At 43.6% G+C, this 23,636-nt stretch overlaps 1 protein-coding gene across 1 annotated transcript in view; it reads left to right on the top strand.

Moving 5' to 3' along the window:
• The window catches only part of TMEM132B (transmembrane protein 132B), a 1,036,733-nt gene that overhangs the window by 354,562 nt on the left and 658,535 nt on the right, over positions 1 to 23,636 (top strand). The window contains exon 3 of the mRNA XM_073557086.1: positions 23,120 to 23,266. Coding sequence (XP_073413187.1) covers positions 23,120 to 23,266 — 147 coding nt within the window. The remainder of the gene's footprint in view (positions 1 to 23,119; positions 23,267 to 23,636) is intronic.

Genomic DNA, 23,636 nt, shown 5'->3' with positions numbered 1-23,636 from the left:
CCGCAGCACTATCCCACTGAGCGCGCCCAAATTGCCTTTTTTGTTTCACACTTAGAGGGGGAGGCGTTAGCATGGGTGAACCCTCTCTGGGAGCGCAATGACCCACTCGTCTCTCAGCTTTCCACCTTTTTGGACACCCGCAAGGTGTTCGACGAGCCGGGTCGGCTGGCCTCTATCACGAGTCCCTCTTTAACCTCCATCAGGGTACGCTACCAGTGGGACAGTATGCCATCCGTTTTCATACCTTGGCCTCCGAACTCGGTTGGAACAACGAGGCTCTCGTAGGGATCTTTTGGCGTGGTCTGTCCGGTCGGATCAAAGACGTACTGGCAGGTTGGGATACCCCCACCTCTTTAGAGGATCTGATCTCTCTGGCGACACGCATTGACCTGCGGTTTCAGGAATGTGCTCGTGAATTAGCCAGAGAGAGGAGCTCCTCTCACCTCCTCCGTTCCTGCTCCAAGAAGCCGGGAAACTTCTCCGCCTAGGGTTGATAGGAGAGGCCTCCCTAGGTGTACGTGATTCCTCTCCTCCCCTGCTCGTGTCCGTATTATTGAATCTCGGTGCCAAGCGTTATTCTGTAGAGGCTTTTCTGGATTCTGGCGCGGAGGGGAATTTTATCACACTCGAGGCGGTTAAAAAATACCGGATTCCTGTCAGATCCCTGGAGACTCCTCGGTCGATTGTTTCGGTCAATGGTACGTCCGTGCAGGAGACCATTACCCAGGCCACCGAAGAGATCGAGCTGCAGATTGGAGCCCTGTACCTGGAGAAGATCTCCTTCCTCGTCTTGTCTACCATGTCGTACACACTTCTTCTAGGCCTCCCTTGGCTACGGACTCATGAGCCAACCCTGGACTGGTGGTCGGGCGAGATACTCCGGTGGGGACCGTTCTGTCAGGAAAAGTGCCTGTTGCCCGTCCGATGAACTCTGCCGGTCCATCCCCGGCACCTACAGGTCTGCCGTCGGCTTACTGGTCCTTTGCTGATGTCTTCGACAAGAAGGACGCTGAGACTCTGCCCCTCCATCGGCCATATGACCTCATTCCTGGTTCTACACCACCCATGGGAAGGATATACCCGCTATCCCCTGCTGAGGCCCAAGCTATGTCTGACTATATCCAGGAGAACCTTGCGAGAGGTTTTATCCGTAAGTCCTCCTCGCCCGCGGGAGCGGGATTTTTCTTTGTAAAAAAGGACGGCTCCCTCCGTCCTTGCATAGACTACCGAGGCCTGAACGATATCACGGTCAAGAACAAGTACCCATTGCCATTGATCCCGGAGCTCTTTGACCGACTTAGAGGAGCTCGAATTTTTACCAAACTGGATCTTCGTGGGGCCTACAACTTGATCCGCATTCGTTCCGGGGATGAGTGGAAGACCGCCTTTAACACCAGAGACGGTCACTATGAGTACTTGGTCATGCCCTTCGGCCTCTGCAATGCCGCAGCGGTGTTCCAGGAGTTTGTGAATGACATCTTCCGGGATATGCTGTACTCCTGCGTAGTAGTCTACCTGGATGACATCCTCGTTTTTTCTCCAGACCTCTCCGCCCACAGAAAGAACGTGCGTCAAGTCCTCCAGCGCCTGAGGGAGAACCGCCTTTATGCCAAGCTCGAGAAATGTGCCTTTGAGCAAACGTCCCTGCCATTCTTGGGGTACATTATCTCAGAATCAGGTCTACGCATGGATCTGGCAAAGGTGTCCGCCGTCCTCGATTGGCCACAGCCCCATGGGGTGAAGGCAATCCAACGCTTCCTTGGTTTTGCAAACTACTACCGACAGTTTGTTCCTCATTTCTCCTCGTTGCTTCGCCCCATCTCGTCCCTTATCTGCAAGGGAGCTAACCCAAAGCCTTGGCCCTCTGAGGCTGAAGAGGCATTCCAGTCGTTGAAACAAGCCTTCGCCGCTGCACCGGCGCTTCACCGACCTGAGGTTAGTAGACCTTTCACTCTCGAGGTGGACGCATCCTCTACTGGGGCTGGCGCAGTCCTTCTGCAGAAATCCTCTTCTGGACGTTTTGTCACCTGTGGCTTCTTTTCTAAAGTATTTTCCTCCACTGAGCAGAACTACTCCATTGGCGACAAAGAGCTATTGGCCATTAAGTTGGCCTTGGAGGAGTGGAGGTACTTACTGGAAGGTACCATACATCCATTTAAGATCTTCACGGACCATAAGAACCTGGCGTACATCCAGTCCGCACAGAGGCTCAATCCTCGGCAAGCCAAGTGGTCCCTATTCTTCGCCCGCTTTGACTTTGAGCTACATTTTCGGCCCAGCGATAAGAACGTTAGAGCGGATGCGTTGTCAAGATCATTCCTGTTGTCTGATGCAGAGGAAGAACCCTCTCATATCATTGATATATCCAAAGTGATTACTGTGGCTCCTGTCAAGTTAACCACGTTACCTCCGGGAAGAACCTTTTTGGCTGAGAATAACCGAAAACGAGTGCTAAATTGGGGACATTCGTCCAAGATTGCCGGCCACGTTGGTGTCAAAAAGACTTTGGACTTAATCTCTCGCCATTATTGTTGGCCTTCACTCTCCCAGGATGTTAAAGATTTTGTAGCATCTTGCCCGTCCTGTGCCCAGAACAAGATACCCAGACAACCACCCTCCGGTCTTCTGTTCCCGCTTCCCGTTCCGTCGGCTCCATGGCAGCACATAGCCATAGATTTCATTACTGATCTGCCTTGTTCTTCCGGTTGTACTGTGGTCTTGGTGGTTGTAGACCGATTTTCAAAGATAGCCCACTTCATTCCTCTTCCCGGACTACCCTCTGCTCCTGACTTGGCGAAGATCTTCATTTCCCATATCTTCAGGATTCACGGCTTCCCCCAGCACATCGTGTCAGACAGAGGGGTCCAATTCACCTCCCGATTCTGGAGAGCTCTATGCGGACTCATGAAAGTGTCATTGGATTTCTCTTTCGCCTATCACCCCCAAACCAATGGGCAGGTGGAACGTACCAACCAGATCCTTACATCCTACCTCCGGCATTTTTCTAATGCTCATCAGAATGACTGGGTCGGTCTACTTCCTTGGGCTGAGTTCGCCTACAATAATCACTCCAGTGAATCGTCTACCAAGTCTCATTTCTTCATCGTCTTTGGACAGCATCCCAATGTGCCTCTACCGGTACTTCCTGTCTCGGGGGTACCTGCTGCCGATTCTCTGTCTGTGGAGTTCTCCAGGGTATGGCAGGAGACCAAAACCGCTCTCGAGAAAGCACGGGACAGAATGAAATTACACGCTGACAAGAGGCGCCTGGACGTTCCTCCATTTCTCCCTGGTGACAAGGTGTGGCTCTCCACCAAATACGTCCGCCTTAAGGTACCATCTTACAAACTGGGTCCCCATTACATTGGTCCTTTTGAGGTCCTCAGGCGGATTAATGATGTTGCTTACAAATTGAAGCTGCCTCCTTCACTCCGTATTCCCAATTCCTTCCATGTATCTCTCCTAAAACCTGTGGTTCTTAACCGATTTCATCCTTCTCTAGGCCACACACCCCAGCCTGTTGGCTTGGGGGATGAGTTTGAGGTGAATGACATTTTGGCCATGAAGAAGGTAAAAGGGAGAACCATGTTTTTGGTCGATTGGAAGGGTTTTGGCCCCGAGGAGAGGTCATGGGAACCCAGGGAGAATATCCACGCACCCCAGATTTTGTCTAAGTTCCTCTCCAGTTTTAGAAAGAGGGGGCGTAAAGGGGGGGTACTGTCACGCCGTGCTCATCTCTTCCGGAGCCGCGGTCACTCCGGGGGTCCCGTCGGGTGCGCACGCGCAGCTCTCGTCCCCGGGTCTCCTCCTACATGTCACGTTTGCGCTTGCGCGCTCCTGTCAGTGCTGTATAGGGCTCGGTCCTCTCTATGGTAATGGAGGACCTGACCCGGAACCTGTAGTGGTCATGTGCTTTCTGGCTAGGTCCTGACCCGGAACCAGTAGTAGTCATGTGCTATATCAGACGACCTCCCCCTAGGGGAGGTGCCTGATTATTGTTGTGCTTCCTGGCTTGGTCTGCCATGTCCCTGCCTGGTTGTGCGCTGTATTCAGGTCCTCTGCTTTGTACTTGGTTGTGCCTCCTGGCACACCCTCTGACCCTGTGCTCTGTCTCGTACTTGGTTGTGCCTCCTGGCACACGCTCTGACCCTGTGCTCTGTCTCGTACTCGGTTGTGCCTCCTGGCACATGCTCTGACCCTGTACTCTGTCTCATACTCGGTTGTGCCTCCTGGCACACGCTCTTACCCTGTACTCTGTCTCATCCTCAGTTGTGCCTCCTGGCACACACTCTGATTCCGTGCTCTGTCTTATACTCAGTTGTGCCTCCTGGCACACACTCTGATTCCGTGCTCTGTCTTATACTCAGTTGTGCCTCCTGGCACACACTCTGATTCCGTGCTCTGTCTTATACTCAGTTGTGCCTCCTGGCACATGCTCTGATCCTGTACTCAGTCTCTTACTCTGTTGTGCCTCCTGGCACATGTACAAATCCTGCGCTCTGTCTTATGCTCAGTTGTGCCCTCTGGCACACACCCTTCTCCTGTACTCTGTTACACCTCCTGGCACACCTGCTGCCTGACTCAGTGCTCTGACGTGCGCCTTGCACGCATCCTGCTTCACTCACACCTGGACGAACGAAGTCTCTGTATACCACGTGTTCCCGTGTCCACGCTTTACACGTTCCTGCAGACACACTCACCCACTCGTGTCTCCTGTGAGCCGGCCGCCTGGTGCCAGCAGTCGTGGTGCCTCACCCCCTGGGGCTTGCCCCTGACACTCCCTGTATAGGGGTGGTCTTCACTAGGTCAGCTCGCCCTGGGAGGGTTGGTGTCACGACCCAGAGGGTCCACTCCAGGAGTCGTCACAGTGTTGTTTTCAGATGAAAGTTAATTTTGCATTTCATTTGGAAATCAAGGTCCCAGAGTCTGGAGGAAGAGGAGAGGCACACAATCCAAGCTGCTTGAGGTCTAGTGTGAAGTTTCCACAATCAGTAATGGTTTGGGGAGCCATGTTATCTGCTGGTGTAGGTCCACTGTGTTTTATCAAGAACAATGTCAGCGCAGCCGTCTACCAGGAAATTTTAGAGCACTTCATGCTTCCCTATACCGACAAGCTTTTTGGAGATGGAAAGTTCATTCTCCAGCAGGACTTGGCACCTGTCCATACTGACAAAAGTACCAATACCTGGTTTAAAAACAACAGTATCATTGTGCTTGATTGGCCAGCAAACTCGCCTGACCTTAACCCCTTAGAGAATCTATAGGGTATTGTCAAGAAGAAGATGAGAGACACCAGACCCAACAATGCAGATGAGCAGAGGGGTGCTATCAAAGCAACTTGGGCTTCCTTAACACCTCAGCAGTGCCACAGGGTGATCGCCTCCATACCACTCCGCATTGATGCAGTAATTGATGCAAGTGGAGCCCCGACCAAGTCTTGAGTGTATTTACTAAACATACATTTCAGTAGGCTAGCGTTTCGGATTTTAAAATCATTTTTCAAGCTGGTGTTATAAAATATTCTAATTTACTGAGATAATGACTTTTGGGTTTTCATTGGCTGTAAGTCATAGTCATCAACATTAATAGAAATAAACACTTGAAATAGATCCCTCTGTGTGTAATGACTCTGTATGACTCTATGATGTTCACTTTTTGTATTGAAGAACTGAATTAAATTCACTTTTTGTTTTTTATTTTAATTTTGTGAGAAGCACCTGTACATGAGTGACTGTATATGCGTATAGGTAACCATATAAGCAGTATATAGTGTGCGGGTGAAAAAACAAAATAAACCAAGGTATAAATACAATAATTACTATTATTTAGGTCTGAGTATACACACTGACATAATCTAATCTATATACAGCCATATGCTAAAGTTTGGGCACCCCTATTAATGTTAACCTTTTTTCTTTAAAACAATTTTGGTTTTAGCAACAGCTATTTCAGTTTCATATATCTAATAACTGATGGACTCAGTTATATTTCTGGATTCAAATGAGGTTTATTGTACTAACAGAAAATGTGCAATCTGCATTTAAACAAAATTTGACCGGTGCAAAAGTATGGGCACCCTTATCATTTTCTTGATTTGAACACTCCTAACTACTTTTTACTGACTTCCTGAAGCACTAAATTGGTTTTGTAACCTCATTGAGCTTTGAAGTTCATAGCCTGGTGTATCAAATCATGAGAAAAGGTATTTAAGGTGGCCACTTGCAAGTAGTTCTCCTATTTGATTCTCCTATGAAGACTGGCATCATGGGCTCCTAAAAACAACCTTCAAATGATCTGAAAACAAAGATTATTCAACATAGCTTTTCAGGGGAAGGATACAAAAAGTTGTCTCAGAGATTTAACCTGTCAGTTTCCACTGTGAGGAACATAGTAAGGAAATGGAAGAACACAGGTACAGTTCTTGTTAAGCCCAGAAGTGGCAGGCCAAGAAAAATATCAGAAAGGCAGAGAAGAAGAATGGTGAGAACAGTCAAGGACAATCCACAGACCACCTCCAAAGACCTGCAGCATCATCTTGCTGCAGATGGTGTCACTGTGCATCGGTCAACAATACAGCGCACTTTGCACAAGGAGAAGCTGTATGGGAGAGTGATGTGAAAGAAGCCGTTTCTGCAAGCACGCCACAAACAGAGTCACCTGAGGTATGCAAAAGCACATTTGGACAAGCCAGTTACATTTTGGAAGAAGGTCCTGTGGACTGATGAAACAAAGATTGAGTTGTTTGGTCATACAAAAAGGCGTTATGCATGGAGGCTAAAAAACACAGCATTCCAAGAAAAACACTTGCTACCCACAGTAAAATTTGGTGGAGGTTCCATCATGCTTTGGGGCTGTGTGGCCAATGCCGGCACCGGGAATCTTGTTAAAGTTGAGGATCGCATGGATTCAACTCAGTATCAGCAGATTCTTGGCAATAATGTGCAAGAATCAGTGACGAAGTTGAAGTTACGCAGGGGATGGATATTTCAGCAAGATAATGATCCAAAACACCACTCCAAATCTACTCAGGCATTCATGCAGAGGAACAATTACAATGTTCTGGAATGGCTATCCCAGTCCCCAGACCTGAATATCATTGAACATCTGTGGGATGATTTGAAGCGGGCTGTCCATGCTCGGCGACCATCAAACTTAACTGAACTGGAATTGTTTTGTAAACAGGAATGGTCACAAATACCTTCATCCTGGATCCATGAACTCATTAATAGCTACAGGAAGCGACTAGAGGCTGTTATTGTTGCAAAAGGAGGATCTACGAAATATTAATGTCACTTTTATGTTGAGGTGCCCATACTTTTGCACCGGTCAAATTTTGTTTAAATGCAGAATGCACATTTTCTGTTAGTACAATAAACCTCATTTGAATCCAGAAATATAACTGAGTCCATCAGTTATTAGATATATGAAACTGAAATATCTGTTGCAAAAACCAAAATTGTTATAAAGAAAAAAGGTTAACATTAATAGGGGTGCACAAACTTTTACATATGACTGTATCTATTGAAATAATCAAGAATAAGAGTGTATAGTCACACATATAAATTATTTGCAAAAAAGTTGTATTTCAAGCTGAACTGGAGTCTATAACTAGTATTTATAGAAACCCCTTAACAAAGTTAGGGTTGGTTGACAAGAAATAGAACTGCAGTAATGGAAAAGGCAACATAACTATTTCTACATAGTAGTGTTATATAGCGGACCAACAGAAAGGGAACCTGTCACATTGTATATACATTCCAATCTGGGGACAGCAGAGAAGGAGAAGCTGACCTGTATACGTTTGATGGAAGACACTGAGCTGTATTTATTCATTGAAATCCCCGGTGTTTATTTGCACATGAGTCCAGTGGGCAGTCCTACTCATTGATTGATAGTTCTCTCCCTTTTGCAGTCTTACAAGGATGACTGTCAATCACTCAATAGGACCGCCCACGGAATTAGCTGCATATAAACATCAGGAGTTTCAATTAAAAAAATGAAAGTTTTACTGAAACTCTTTACACAACAATGTACATTAATGAGAAGCAGTCACCATGACAATGCATTCCAATCTGCAGACACCATACTACAGAGCCGGGGAAGCTGAGTAGAATGATATGTAGTTTTGTGAGAAGAAAAATCAGTAGAACCTGTATTTTCATCATTTAATCCTCTGCTTTTTCTGGAATCTACAGAGCTTGCTGTCAGTCACTGACAGGACCACCCACTGGACCGGAAATCCCTGATAAAGCAGAGGTTTAAATGCTCAAAACAGGTTATACTGATTGTTTTCTCACAAAACTATATTTCAATCTGCTCAGCTCCCTTTGCCGCCTGCAGATTAGACTGCATTTTCCTGGTGACAAGTTCCCTTTAATCTGATCAGCTTCTCCTGCTCTATTACATCCTGCGGGCAGACCAGAAACCATTTTAACCATGGAAGGTTTTCTTTAAAGTGCTGCATAGAAAAAAGCCACCATGTTCTTTTTACCCTCAATCTCCTGCACTTATATGAGAACCTAAATCAATTAGGCTGCTTTCACACATCCGGCTTTTTGAATCTGGCACGATGCGGCGAAATTTGGAACAACCGGATCCGGTACCGGATCCAGTTTTGTCCCATAGAGTTGTATTGTCACCGCACCGTGCTGGATGGGTATTCGGCGCATCCCGTTTTTGCCAGATACGGCAAAAAGTAGCCATCCGGCATCTGCAAAAAACGTTCGCTGCAACGTTTTTTGACAGCGCCGGACCGGTTTTTCTCAGAGCGCATGCGCGGAGACTCTGAGTCTCGCGCTGCTCTTTTAAATGTGGGCGCCACCGTATCCGGCCACACAGGCATCCGGTGTCTCCGGCACATCCCGGTTCCGCCCATATGGCTTTTCGCCGCACGACGCCGGAGACACAAAGCCGAATGTGTGAAAGAAGCCTTAGTGTGGACCCATGACTGGTGGTTTTTCAGTAATCATTATTACCAGCAGTTCTTTAGTACAGAAGTTTTCACTCCACAATAGCGACGCAGTCATCTCTGACACAAGGACCTGTTCTTAGGTTACCGTTTAAATTTTAGAGTTATTCAACACCTTTATCTCAAAAATTCAAGAGTCATTTCGTGAAGGAATTTGATGGGAGACTCACAGGTTTTCCTTTAATCACATTAGTTTATAAAACCAAAGAAACGTATTATGGTATAACCAAAACCTTCTGTCACTCATCTGGCAGCAGATATTATATAATCTGCTTCTATTTTGCAGTTTTATCTGACTTTCATTGAGTGTTCTACTATGCATCAGACTACGCTGGTCCACCTACTAAGGCATATGGTGTTAATAGAGATGGTCTCCTGGATGCTTGTTGCCCCACTATTTAGTAGCGAGAAAGACGGCTTCAAAGGTTCTGACTTTCCTTGACATATCCAGAATGGCAAAGGATGTCCATTAATTCTTTAATTTTATTGTAAATGTAAAGTAAGTGACAGCTTTCTCCAGCAGTAACAGTGGATCACCAGGGGGTACCAGCATTAGCAGCCACCATTATAATCTCATCAATAGAGGAAAGACAACCCCATCAATCTTACTAATTAGCGTAGCCAAATGCAATGTTACTGTTCATTTTGTATCATTGCTATTGTATTTAACATGATCAGAAACGTGGTATAAATCTATATTCATCTGTGCATACCATTTTATACCTTTTTCTGGCTTGACTTGTCTGAGCAAACTCTCTTCTTCGTGCGAAAAACATTTGAAGATTATGTCTTTGGACGAGAAGCTAACAGTGTGGCACAACGTTCAGAGTCAAGAGCCCAGCATGTCTACCCTTGTCAGATTGTCTATAATTTGTCCTGCTAAAGATACTGTCAAACAACACAACGCAAGTCTTCCCACAATGTATTGCTGTATGCATGTTTACAATTGGAGCATTACCTTAAAATTAATCTCTTACATGATGAAGGTTAATAAATTGTCACCGGGGAAGGTTTTCAGGATTTGAATTACTGCACCTTAAGGGTTAACTCTCAAGCGTGAAAAATCTTCGAAGTTCTGATTCCTAATTAGAATAATAATTGTCAGAGCTTATAGTTTTCTCGTATTATGTCATTTCCTTTTCAACAACTCTCTTATGCTCTTCTGGTTCATGTGCAGAATTTACAATTATTTTTGACATTTTGCCACATTTCTGTGGGATGGGGAAAATTAGGGAAGCAGTGATGAGCTAAACATGACAAGACAAGTCTGTAATTACAGACTAAATTGTCCCCTTTTGTTTTTAATCTTTCAATCAGTATAATAAAGGCAGCAATTTAATAGAACTGCAAGAGCTTTTACTATCAGGTAGAAAACAAGGGGGTCTTCTACTACATTTTATCTTACCGTCAGGTTCCCCAATAAGCGATAGAATCTATAGCTCAAGGCTCTGGGCCATTGAATGAGACAAAGCAGTATAGTTTTCACTTACTCTCAATGCTACTTGCGATCAGCAGATTGGTTGATGGGGTATATTCTTCAAAAATACCATCAATCCTTGATATGGGAGCCTCCTTAAAATGAACTTGACATAGTTTCCTCTATATACCGTAATTCTTGGGTGTACATAGGAACCATAGGGCAACATTGCAAAATTCTGAATCATTCCCCCCCAACAAAAGTAAAAATTGGTGGAGTTTTCATGACACTACACATTGGCCCAGTCACGAAAGGCTATACTTCCCAACTTTTAACCCCTTAATCCCATATGACATACTATCTCGTCCATGTGTCCTGGGACTTAATTCCCAGGGACGGGATAGTACGTCATAGCGATCAGCGGCGCCCACGTGGTGAGCGCCGCTGATCGCAGCCGGGTGTCAGCTGATTATCACAGCTGACACCCGGCACAATGTGTCAGGGGCGGTCACGGACCGCCCCCGACATGTTAACCCCTTGCACATCGCGATCAAATACGATCGCGGTGTATCGGGAGTTAAAGGAAAGCATCGGCAGGGAGGGGGCTCCCTCCGTGCTTCCCTGAGCCCCCCACGGCAGCGCAATGTGCAGCGCTGCTGTGGGGGCTCCTTCCCTGCAGGCCCCCGAATCCAAGATGGCGACAGGGACCTTTGGGGGGCTGCAGGGAGCCGGCTTCCTCAGTGCCTGCAAAGCGCAGGCACGAGGAAGCCTGCTGCACTGCCTGTGACAGATCGCTGATCTGTCACAGTGATCTGTGATGTGACAGATCAGCGATCTATCACAGGACAGTGATATCCCACCTGGGACAATGTAATAAAGTTAAAAAAAAAAAGTGTTAAAATAATTTAAAAAAAATCACCAAATAAATTAGAAAAAAAAATATTCCCCCAATAAATTCATTTTTTGGAAATAAAAAAAACAAAACAATAAAAGTACACATATTTGGTATCGCCGCGTCCGTAACGACCTGCCCTATAAAACTGTCCCATTAGTTAACCCCTTTAGCGAACCCCTTAAAAAATAAAAATAAAAAACGAAGCAAAAAATAATGATTTATTATCATACCGCCGAACAAAAAGTGCAATAACACGCGATCAAAAAGACGCATATAAATATCCATGGTACCGCTGAAAACGTCATCTTGTCCCGCAAAAAACGACAGCATCATCAGCTAAAAAATAAAAAAGTTATAGCTCGCAGAATAAAGCGATGCAAAAATAATCATTTTTTATATAAAATAGTTTTCATTGCATAAAACTGACAAAACATAAATGACCTAAATGAGGTATCGCTGTAACTGTACTGACCCGAAGAATAAAACCGCTTTATCAATATAATTGCACGTGGAACAGTATAAACGCACCACCCCAAAAGAAATTCATGAAACGCTGTTTTTTGTTCATTCTGCGTCTCAAAAAATCGGAATAAAAAGCGATGAAAAAATGTCACGTACCCGAAAATGGTACCAATAAAAGCGTCAACTCGTCCCGCAAAAAATAAGACCTCACATGACTCAGTGGGTCAAAATATGGAAAAATTATAGCTCTCAATATGTGGTGATGCTAAAACTATTTTTACAATAAATAGCGTCTTTTAGCGTGTGACAGCCGCCAAACATAAAAACCCGCCATAAATAGTAAATCCAACCCCTCGTTATCACCCCCTTAGTTAGGGAAAAATAATAAAATTAAAAGAAAATGTATTTATTTCCATTTTCCCATTAGGGTTAAGGTTAGGGCTAGGGCTAGGGTTAGGACCAGGGCTAGGGTTAGGGCTAGGGTTAGGGTTAGGGCTAGGGCTGAGATTAGGGTTAGGGGTGTGTTGGGGTTAGGGTTGGAGTTAGAATTGGGGGTTTCCACTGTTTGAGCACATCAGGCTCCAAATGCAACATGGCGTCTGATCTCAATTCCAGCCAATTCTGAGTTGAAAAAGTCAAATGCTGGTCCTTCCCTTCCAAGCTCTGCCATGCGCCAAAACAATGTTTTACCCCCACATATGGGGTATCAGCCTACTCAGGACAAATTGCAAAACAACTTTTGGGGTCCAATTTCTCCTGTTACCCTTAGGAAAATAAAAAATTGGGGGCAAAAATATCATTTTTGTGGAAAAAAATGATTTTTTTATTTTCATGCCCGGGCGTTATAAACTTCTGTGAAGCACTTGGGGGTTCAAAGTGCTCACCACATATCTAGATAAGTTCCGCGGGGGGTCTAGTTTCCAAAATGGGGTCACTTGTGGGGAGTTTCAATAGTTTAGGTACATCAGGGGCTCTCCAAACGACATGAGACCCGCAGACCATTCCATCAAAGTCTGCATTCCAAAACGTCACTACTTCCCTTCCGAGACCCGAGGTGTACCCATACAGCAGTTTTCTCCCACATATGGGGTATCAGCGTACTCAGGACAAATTGGACAACAACTTTTAGGGTCCAATTTCTCCTGTTACCCTTGGGAAAATAAAAAAATTGGCGACTAATTGATCATGTTTGTGGAAAAAATACGATTTTTTTATTTTCATGCCCGGGCATTATAAACTTCTGTGAAGCCCTTGGGGGTTCAAAGTGCTCACCACACATCTAGATAAGTTCCTTAGGGGGTATAGTTTCCAAAATGGGGTCATTTGTGGGGGGTTTCCACTGTTTAGGTACATTAGGGACTCTCCAAATGCAACATGACACCCGCAGACCATTCCATCAAAGTCTGCATTCCAAAACGTCACTACTTCCCTTCCGAGCCCCGACGTGTGCCCATACAGTAGTTTTCTCCCACATGTGGGGTATCAGCGTACTCAGGAGAAATTGGACAACAACTTTTGGGTCCAATTTCTCCTGGTACCCTTGGGAAAATAAAAAAATTGGTGACTAAAAGATCATGTTTGTGGAAAAAATACTATTTTTTTATTTTCACGCCCGGGCGTTATAAACTTCTGTGAAGCACTGGAGGGGTCAAAGTGCTCACCACACATCTAGATCCTTGGGGGGTCTAGTTTCCAAAATGGTGTCATTTGTGGGGGGGTTTCCACTGTTTTGGTACATCAGGGGTTTTCCAATCGCGACATGGTGTCCGATCTCATTTCCAGCCAAAAACATCAAATGGCGCTGCATCCCTTCTGAGCTCTGCCATGCGCCCAAATAGTGGTTTACCCCCACATGTGGGGTATCAGCGTACTCAGAACAAATTGCACAATAACTTTTAGGGTCCTGTTACCTTTGGGAAAATAAAAATTGGGGGTGAAAAGATCATTTTTGTGGAAAAAATATGAATTTTTAATTGTACCGCTGTACGTTATAAACTTCTGTGAAGCCCTTGTGGGTTCAAAGTTCTCACCACATATCTAGATAAGTTCCTTGGGGGTCTAGTTTCCAAAATGGGGTCACTTGTGGGGGGTTTCCACTGTTTAGGTACATCAGGGGCTCTCCAAACGTGACATGGTGTCCAATCTGACTTCCAGCCAATTTTGCATTGAAAAAGTCAAATGGCGCTCCTTCCCTTCTGAGCTCAGCCATGCGCCGAAACAGTGGTTCCCCCCACATATCAGGTATCAGCATACTCAGGACAAATTGCACAATAAATTTTGCTGTCTAATTTCTCCTGTTACCCTTGGTAAAATAAAAAAAATTGAACCTGAAGTATTTTTTTTGTGAAAAAAAGTTAAATGTTCATTTTTTTTTTAAATATTCAAAAAATTCCTGTGACGCATCTAAAGGATTAATAAACTTCTTGAATGTGGTTTTGAGCACCTTACGGGGTGCAGTTTTTAGAATGGTGTCACTTTTGGGTATTTTCTATCATATAGACCCCTCAAAGTGGCTTCAAATATGATGTGGTCCGTAAAAATAAAATGGTGTTGCAAAAATGAGAAATCGCTGGTCAATTTTTAACCCTTATAACTTCCTAACAAAAAAAAATTTTGGTTCCAAAATTGTGCTGATGTAAAGTAAACATGTGGGAAATGTTACTTATCAAGTTTTTTGTGTGCCGTATCTCTGTGATTTAAGGGCATAAAAATTCAAAGTTAGAAAATTGCAAAATTTTTGCCAAATTTCTGTTTTTTTCACAAGTTATTTGAATGAAATTTTACCACTAACATGAAGTACAATATGTCATGAGAATACAATGTCATAATCACCGGGATCCATGGAAGCGTTTCAGAGTTATTACCTCATAAAGGGACAGTGGTCAGAATTGTAAAAATTGGCCCGGTCATGAACGTGCAAACCACCCTTGGGGCTTAAGGGGTTAAAGACGAGGAGAGGGATATGTAGTGTGGGACATGCAAAGAAATAATGCCCCACTTAAGTGTCCTAGTGGTTTCACCCATTACTATATTCCTTTTAATGGACTCACACAGTTTGATGCCCCCAAAAATATGCCCCACACAGTCTGATATCTCCCACAGTGAATTCCCCCCAGCAATACCCTCACAAGAACAGTATGATTCCTCCACATTGACACCAGCAAAGCATAATTCCCTTACAGTTCTCCCATCACAGTATGATACTCTTACAGTTCTCTCGCACACATTATTGTGCCCACAGAGGGACAACCCATAGTATGCTTCCACCACAGTGACTCCCCCCCACAGTATGATGCCCCCACAGTGGCCTTCCCCAATTACAACACACATTATAAGGCATCTACAATGACTCCCCCTACAGAATGATGCCCCCCACAGTGTGATGACCCTAGCCTCCCCATCACATCCCTGGCTTTTTTCCTGGAATGGCTCTTTGAACACAGTGCAACAGGATTTTTGTGCTTTATAACAGTTTATGTCATATAACAATGTAACAATCAATTGAAAGAGAAATGGTATAAAAAATTTAGAGTACAGCTTTCACGAGTTTACCGAGACAGAGAAGAGCCAGAAGACCACAGCGTCTGATTTATCCTACTCCTGCACTGATTAGAAGCACTGCACCTTCTTATTAAACAGTGTAAGTTTATTTTAGCAGGGCAGAGGTTAATCAGCTCTGTTGAGAGATCCTGGAGCTTTTAGTCTCAGCTGTGCACTGTTAGCCACTCCCATCTCCTATATTTTCTGGGTCCTGGCTAGCACTCATTGTCAGAGTAGCTTTTGCTGCATGGCTGGTGGTTATTATTGGAGAAGGCGTTTGGTGGATTTATCTGTGACTGTTTTTAGCTTTTGAGTAGGTGATCATTCCCTTTCTTCTCCTACTTTGGTCTAACCCCATCCTCCACTCCATGGTGAATTTCTCTATTATATGTGTGAGTGTATTTGTATGTTTAGTATTTTTCATTACCCTTGTTCGTATCACCTTGTTAGTTTGGTTGGTGTACTATGGTACACTACTACTCCTCTCTTCTGGGTGGGGGAAGGGTACAGACTGATGGTGGATTCAGTACCTAAGGTAAGGTACGTGGCCCAAGCATCTTCACCATCAGAAGTAATTCAGGGAGCAAAGCGAGCTAGGGCGCCACTAGCATTAGGGACAGTGAAGGAGCCCCTGGTTCCATGACACCCGACAACAAGAGCCATGACAATAGCCTTCTCTCCTATGGACCTTGGAGTGATAGAGCCTTGTCTGTGTACATAGTGTGTAATGTTACTAGCCAACTTCTTGCCCTTTAATGGTAATGAAATAACTCTTCTAATTCTGTCCCAGGCTATACAAAAAACTGACAAATGTGTTGCAGACGAGGAGAAATACCAGGCAATTGTGTGTGATTTAATGATGACTGTGGGAATACTGGAACAAGTCAAAATTGGTATGGTATATTTTTGGAATATGTTAAGCGGTTCTTAATAGAGAGTTATGTACTATAAGTAAAAAAAAACCACAAATTGTAAAATCTATTTTAAATAAAAACCACATTTGAAATATATGTAATATTCTGATGTTAAATTTACTTTAAGTAATGTGTCACAGCCATCACTATAATGACAGCTTTATATAGTATCAAACCTCCACAGTGACAGTATTGATAACTGTCCCAATGTGTATGCGATGCATAAAATTAAGAACGATTGAGTAGAATATACAGGAGTAGGTGACACTGGTATGAATTCTTTATAAAACGATATCTTTTGTTTGTGAATTCATGCAAGTAAAATATATTTCTAAACCAGAAACACTTATCTACTTGGTTTGTGTAGAAATCTGTTTTCATAGATTTGTGGCAGTTTCTAGAAACACTGCCTCTTCAGATTTCTGTCAGCGACAGACAGAGCATTTCATTTCATGGCAGCTTAATTTTTGCATTGGGTACAGACGAGCAATCTCTGATTATGGAGCGGAATTCTAAATCTATAAAATAAGGTGAATCTTTATTTGATCTGCTTTTCCCGCTTGACAAAAAAGCCGCTTTTAGACAAGAATCATAAGCATCACATTGAAAAATAAGACTTGCATCATCCTTGCCCTGAGCTGTTTTGCATAAAATCTAGCGCTCATGTCACCTTATAGGTGGACAAGCACCCATCTGTGTCAGAATATAAAAATCCCACAACATTTTACCAAAGCGTGGTGCACTTCACGAGTAAAATCCTGCAGAGGTCAAACGGCTGGAATAACAAAGTAAGCCATCTCAATTACTAGTAGTCCTTCTCCAGAGAATTCCTTAGGCATGGATTTTCTCTACCTTTACAAAGGGCAGCCCCTTTAGCAAAGGTTATCATAATGAACTCTGCAGCTTAACATAGGTGAGGAGCAAGTGGCTCTGCTATTTTAAGACAGATCATGGGTGACTGGAAGAAGATAAGAAACACCAGTCTCCTCATTTAAATGCATTATGGAAATGTGAGCTGTCAACACAAGCATTCCTATAAATATGCTAAGTAGACTCAGAGGTCTCCTGCCAAGGCACAAGGGTGGCAAAGAAGAGACTTGAAGGGGAGAAGGTGGAGGCACATGAAACTGTACAGAGAGGGGGCATGTGTATAGGAGCATGCGGAGAAGCAGGTAGCTAAGAGACAAGTCATTATGTGTTAGTTACACTTCTTGTTCACTTGTTACTCTACAGCGCTGAATATATATACGTTATATCCAGTAATCATTTATCCATGCTATGTATCATAAGTAGCCAACTGTTTCTAGAAGCTATAAAGTAACAAGCTTGATGTGTTGCTATCCGCAAGGAGGAACGTTACCCCTTGGATCCCGATCAGAAGCCTCTCACTCAGCCAAACCAGATCTCACGCTTTGCACTGATGAGGGGCAGTATCCCAAAACACACTGTCTTCAAACTGAGATTTTGGTTTTGGCTTTTTTCCACAGTCACGTGACAAGGCTCGTTAGATAGTCGATATTGACCTTTAGGATTACTAATTCCTATAGGTGGCACTGGAGTTCTAGTCTTCTTCCTCTTTAAAGAGACAATTTGCATATTTCCCAGAGGAGCATTGCGGCTTAAGTCTCTTGACCTCGCCATGTCAGGCTTGACGTGCCACTTTCCACAAGGAGGAACGTTACCCCTTGGATCACGATCATATGCTTATCACCCAGCCAATCCACATCTCACACTTTGCACTGACGAGGGGCAGCTTGCTGAAACACGGCATCTGCAAATTGAGATTTTGGTTTTGGCTTTTATCCTAAATCACATGACGTAGCTTGTTGGAGTGTCGATATTGACTTTTAGGATTGCTATTTTTTATAGGTGGCACTAGAGTTCTTGTCCTCTTCCTCTCTGAAGAGATAATTTACTTGAACGTATGACTTACCAGATTAACTACAGATATACTTTCTATGTCCAGTAGTCTAAATATTTCACTGTGTTACTTAAATAACACATATCTTAAAGCAACGTGTAGCTTTAAGTGACTTTTCAGAATCAAAATAATGAAGAATATCACTATTTCTGGTCATTTTATAACTTGTATCCTTTGGTTCACCTGTTTTGCCCTCTGCTGGCTTGATCTCTCATTTCATTTGTCCCTTAGTTAGTAGGGGTTGTTTCCTTGGTGTTTCTCATACATTGCAATTAGAAACACAAGTCCTTTCTGCTTTCCTGTCTCTATATTGTACATTTTCAGAAGGTACAGTAGCAATATGTAGAATATTATACAGTATCACTGAGAAGTGTACCTATGACTCCAGCATTACTGTGAGATAAAACACTTACTAGAAGCTAGAAAGATCAGGGATGGACACATAATTGTTGTATCTTGTGCAGTTGCACAAGGGCCCAAGAGGTAAGGGTGATATCTTCCATCACCAAAGTAGGTGGAATTGTTCATTATTATGAGCTTTTGGACTGCAAAGGGCCAATATATATTTCTTACACAGGAACCTTGTTCTGTCTGTGTCTGTAAAATAAGAAACATGATTTGTGGGGTTCTCTCTCTCTCACTTTGCTTCTATCTCCTCCTTTCCCCTTATACTTCAGTAGTTAGCTATAATTTGGTTCCTAAAGGTACTGTCACACTTAGCGATGTACCAGCGATATGACGCGGTCAGGATCGCTGGTGCATCACTAAGTGTTTGCTAGTGAGCTGCCACACAGGCAGATCTCACCAGCGACATAGCAGCGGTCGGGGGTCGCTACTTACCTGTCAGACGAGGTGATGAAGACGTCCTCCCGCCCGCGTCCACGCGTCGCTTGTTGGCGCCACAGGAAGCCCAGCAGGAAGCTGACGACGAGAAATGGTCCAGGACGTTCTCACGCGATCAGCAATAATCAGCGGGGGAGCCGGTCGGAGGTAAGTATCAGACATAGTGATATCGCTAGCAATATCGCTGCTGCGTCACAAAAACCAGTGAAGTTATAGCGATATTGCTAGCGATAGCGCTTAGTGTGGTTTCACATTAGCGTTTCAGGGTGCAGCGACGGCCTGCGCACGGCCGCCGCTAAGCCCCGCCCCCTGCCGCGCCTCCTCCGGTAGCTCCGCCTACCGGCGCATGATGCTGCATGCGTCCTGCATCCCCTATCTTTATCACTGGGGACGCAGGCCGTGTGCAGTATGCATTTGGCGGCGCATGCGTCCTTTTGCATACCGAGTACCGACCTGAGGTTTTTATTGATACCATTTTGGTGTAGATACGATCTTTTGATCACCCGTTATTGCATTTTATTGCAATATAGTGGCAACTAAAAAAAGTAATTCTGGCGGTTTAATTTTTTTCTCATTACGCCGTTTACCTATCGGTTAATTTTTTTTTGTATGTTGCTGGATCTGGCAATTCTGAACGCGGAGATACCAAATATATTTGTTTGATTTTTTTCTTTTTTAATGGGGCGAAAGGGGGGTGATTTGATCTTTTATATTTTTTTGAAACTTTTTTTTACTTTTTGGATTTTTCAATAGTCTTGAAACTGCAGTAGTCTGATCGCCTCTGCTACACACAGGCGATGATCAGATGTGTGCAACAGAAATGCACACTTGCTATGAGTGCCGCCACCATGCGGCACTCATAGCAATCCAACTATGACAACCATAGGCGTCTGCTAGAGACCTCTGGATGTCATGCCAACCCATCGGTGACCCACAATCATTGACAGCGGCATTTAACAGGTTAAGAGCCGCGGGTGGGTAGTGATTCCATCCGCGTCTGTTAGAGGCACATGTCAGCTGTTCGAAACAGCTGACATGTGCCGGGAAAGATGTAGGCTCAACGCCGGAGCCCACATTAAAGGGAGGGATTTTTATGTAAGCGTACAATTACACCCAATGTTGGAAAGGGGTTAACCGTATAACTACACAGCCAATTACTGCATCTGGTGGTAAACCTAAAGAGTGGAAATGCTTTGACCCAAAATAGCAACCTTTCCTCCAGGATGATTAACATAAGAACTCTTCAGACCCACAGTGTAACACTTCACTCAGATGAAGTCAGCACACCATTAATATTATGTCAAAACTGGAAATTGGAAATGATATTAATGCAGTCAGTGGAGGATCTCTGTGTTCCTATCTAATTCCTTATTTTCCTTTCCTATATGAAAATGATATGTTTTCCTTTGCCGGCTGCTCTGGATAGGAGTCATAACGAATTCAATTAAGAAGGCTATTTTATGCACTCAAAGTATGACAATTATGTAAGTGTGATCTTACATAAAACATCTGCAAGAAAAACATTTTTTCATTTACTTAATACTAAAGTTTTGCTGGCAAATTTTTGTAGTTGGATACAAATCACTGTAGATTTATGCCTTTGAAGTGAATTGACTGTTATTACTACTTACTGCTAAGGATGTGTTCTGCTTAAACACAAAAAGCAGCACTTATCGTGTATCCTGTATTATCCTAAATTCACTAGCTGGAATTTGATATATACTTGGTAAATCACACTTAGTTTGCAATTTTTTTTTGTAAATAATTATGCTGTGTGAGTTTGTATGATAGTATATGTTTTTAATTTGGTACTTTTGGCTGTAATTACTCATAAAAATATGATTATTCTACATCATTGTATATTTTATGTGCATTTAGTCAGTGACAAACTGAGATAAAAGAGCAATGCTTGCAACACAGACCCCAGCAGAGCGGAAAAAGAGTGGCATGCAGTGGACAATCCAGTGAATTTTCCTTTTCCTGATCATGTCCCTCATGACTCCACTATATATGTAAGCCAACCCATGAACAGAAAGAAATTCAAAAACACTTAACGAGAGCCTGTCATCAGGATTTTATATCCCAAACTAAGACCATACCATCTCTGTCACCGTGTGATTGAAGAAAACCTGTCATCAGGATTTTATACCCCAAACTAATGATGACATGTATGTAAATGTGCTTAATTGCTAAATAAATCCTCACTTTTCCTGTAGAAATCCATTTTACTGTTTTAGAGATATCAATTGTTAGGCATTGGGATTCTCTCACTGCACAGGATGGATCTCAAGCCTTGTCTGGTGCTGTGGTTTCCCATTAAGGCTCGGCCGCTGGGATGACTGCTCAGCTCAGACTTCAGTCCCAGCACCTTGCCCAGGCTCGTGCTGCAGTTACTGTTGGCCCTCTAGCTAAGCCTATGGTGACTACTAGTTTACATGTGCAGCATTGTGCTCTGGAGCCTAAGTCCAGATTTCACCCTACTGAGCATGTCCATGATATGGTGCCTTCCCATTGGTGCTCGGACATCAGGTGCTCTGGTGATGTTGCAGTTTCAGATTGGTCCACTGGCAAGGTCCTGTCTGTCTGGACTTAAGCAAGGTATAAAAAGCTCTCGATGGCGCACGCCTGTGTGCTAGTATCATGTGTGTTGGTAGCTACTTTACCACCCTGTGTGTACGTGTGCCGCTAATAGCGCTGCGAGTGTTGGTCTAGACAGGCAGTGTATGGTGGGAACTCCCGCTTGAACTTAGCATCTGCACCGGGCTTCCTCAGGTGCATGCGCTGAAGCACACCATGTGTCAGAGCAGGCTCAACCACAGCTTAGTCTTTCCTGGGTAGTTAAGTTATAGGGACCCCAATTAGTATTTTTCTATACGCCTGTGCAGTCTAACAGGGTATAGTTCTTTTTGTGTTGCTTCATAGTACTGCTCTGAGGTGTAACAGAGCTTGTTACTTTGTGCTCTGTGCACACTGAGTGACATGCAATTCACTATTCTTTAAGTGTTTTCTCGCAGCCTTGCTCCGCCATTGTGCTAGCTGCGGTTTGTACATCACCGCACGGTGAACCCCGGGTTGTGAACGCACCTTATGATAATTTTTTATTTGGTACGTTCTGCCAATCCTAACAATCAATTGTTGAAATTCCCCAGATGAAGCCATTGATGAAACGCTCATTGTGTGAGGTTTTATACTTGGACTATTAGATGTGTCTGTCTTATTTGAACCTTTTCCAATAAATAAGGGATTCCCTCAATGTCATTCATAGGCCCAATATGAGAGTGATTGATTGATCTCTTGGCTCTGACTTGCCAAAAAGTATCCTGTGTACTTTGAAAATCTGTAAAGAAAATTGGCGTGCACTTGGTCAGTGTTTCAAGGTGCTGGTGGAACAGAGTGTGCAACCCTTGAACCATGTAGAGAGTAATTCTGATAGAGCTGACTCAGGCACGAGATCACCTCATTCCTCCTCTGTATACAGCGGGTATACAAGGGTCAAAACGTTATCTATATCTATTACTGTTCATGTTTACCCTTCACCTTCACTTGAATGTAAAAATCCTGCCTGTTTTTTTGGAACAAGTGTGCCGTGAGTTACTCTCTATATACTGTGAAAGTCAGACCCTTACTTTATCTTTTTGTCTCCAACCAAATATCGTGTAATGTGCCCCCCCCAGCCTTGATTTGTTTTCTGATCCTCTGAATTACCTATGCACAGTATATTATATGCTTACTTGATACACCTATATCAAAATCTATTTTTCTTTATGGATTTCCTCTTTATAAAGAGGTAGCACCATTTATAAGTAGTTGCTGAAACCACCAAGCTATCTAAAGATTCAAAGCATTTTCCAAGGATGGTTTGATACCAAAGTCAATAGGATCCTTTTTCTAAAAGAATGCTTATTGCCATTTTGTTCATTCATTTCTTTTTGCTGTGCATATTAATACAGACAGCGATATACGTCTGTTCTACTCTTTCAGCAGTCTTTTTTTGCATGGTTAGTAATCACATCTTGAGTTGTGAATCAGTCATTAACAATGATCCAGAGAAGGTGTCATCCTGCTGAGGTCTTTGTGCATTGTTAGGCCTTTGATGCATTGCTAGCTGTCATTGGAGATGCGCTGCTAAATCATTTTCCCTATATTCTCTCTTCTGCAGGGTCAAAGCTGCTCTTGGCGCCAAAGTGATTGCTATGAGAGTGGATGACTCTGAACAATGGAAAGTTCAAAGACTGATGGAGAACGGAGAAAAACACACAACTGTCACTCTAAACTGCTTACGGCAAAGTCCCTATACCCAGAGCAGGTATGTTAATTCAAGGGAAAGTCTATTCATTAGCTGATATGGCTTAGATAGTTATTTATCATACACACAGACAGCTTTGGATCAGGAAACTGTCTTGCAAATCAACACAATGTGAAAACTATTTTTTTTCTCGTATCTCCTCAATGCTGTGGTATCCTGACTGATGTCTGGATAATGTTCTTACTGTACATGGCATAGACTAATAAGTGATAGAATAGCTTTAAAAATGCTTATAACATCAATATTGTCTTCTTCACTGTTAAAAACAGTCCTGTGAGTTTGTGTGTTGTTTATGTATCCAGAATATGGCATTGTGTTCTGATCTTTTGCCTTATGCCTTTTTTGAAATATCATATCCCAAGATATTTAT

The sequence above is a fragment of the Dendrobates tinctorius genome, unplaced genomic scaffold, assembly GCF_039654945.1.
Source record: "Dendrobates tinctorius isolate UK_male_01 unplaced genomic scaffold, ASM3965494v1 ptg000243l, whole genome shotgun sequence".
Classification (NCBI taxonomy): Eukaryota; Metazoa; Chordata; class Amphibia; order Anura; family Dendrobatidae; genus Dendrobates; species Dendrobates tinctorius.
Note: the sequence above shows the minus strand (reverse complement) of the source record. Positions and strands in the feature narration are given on the sequence as shown.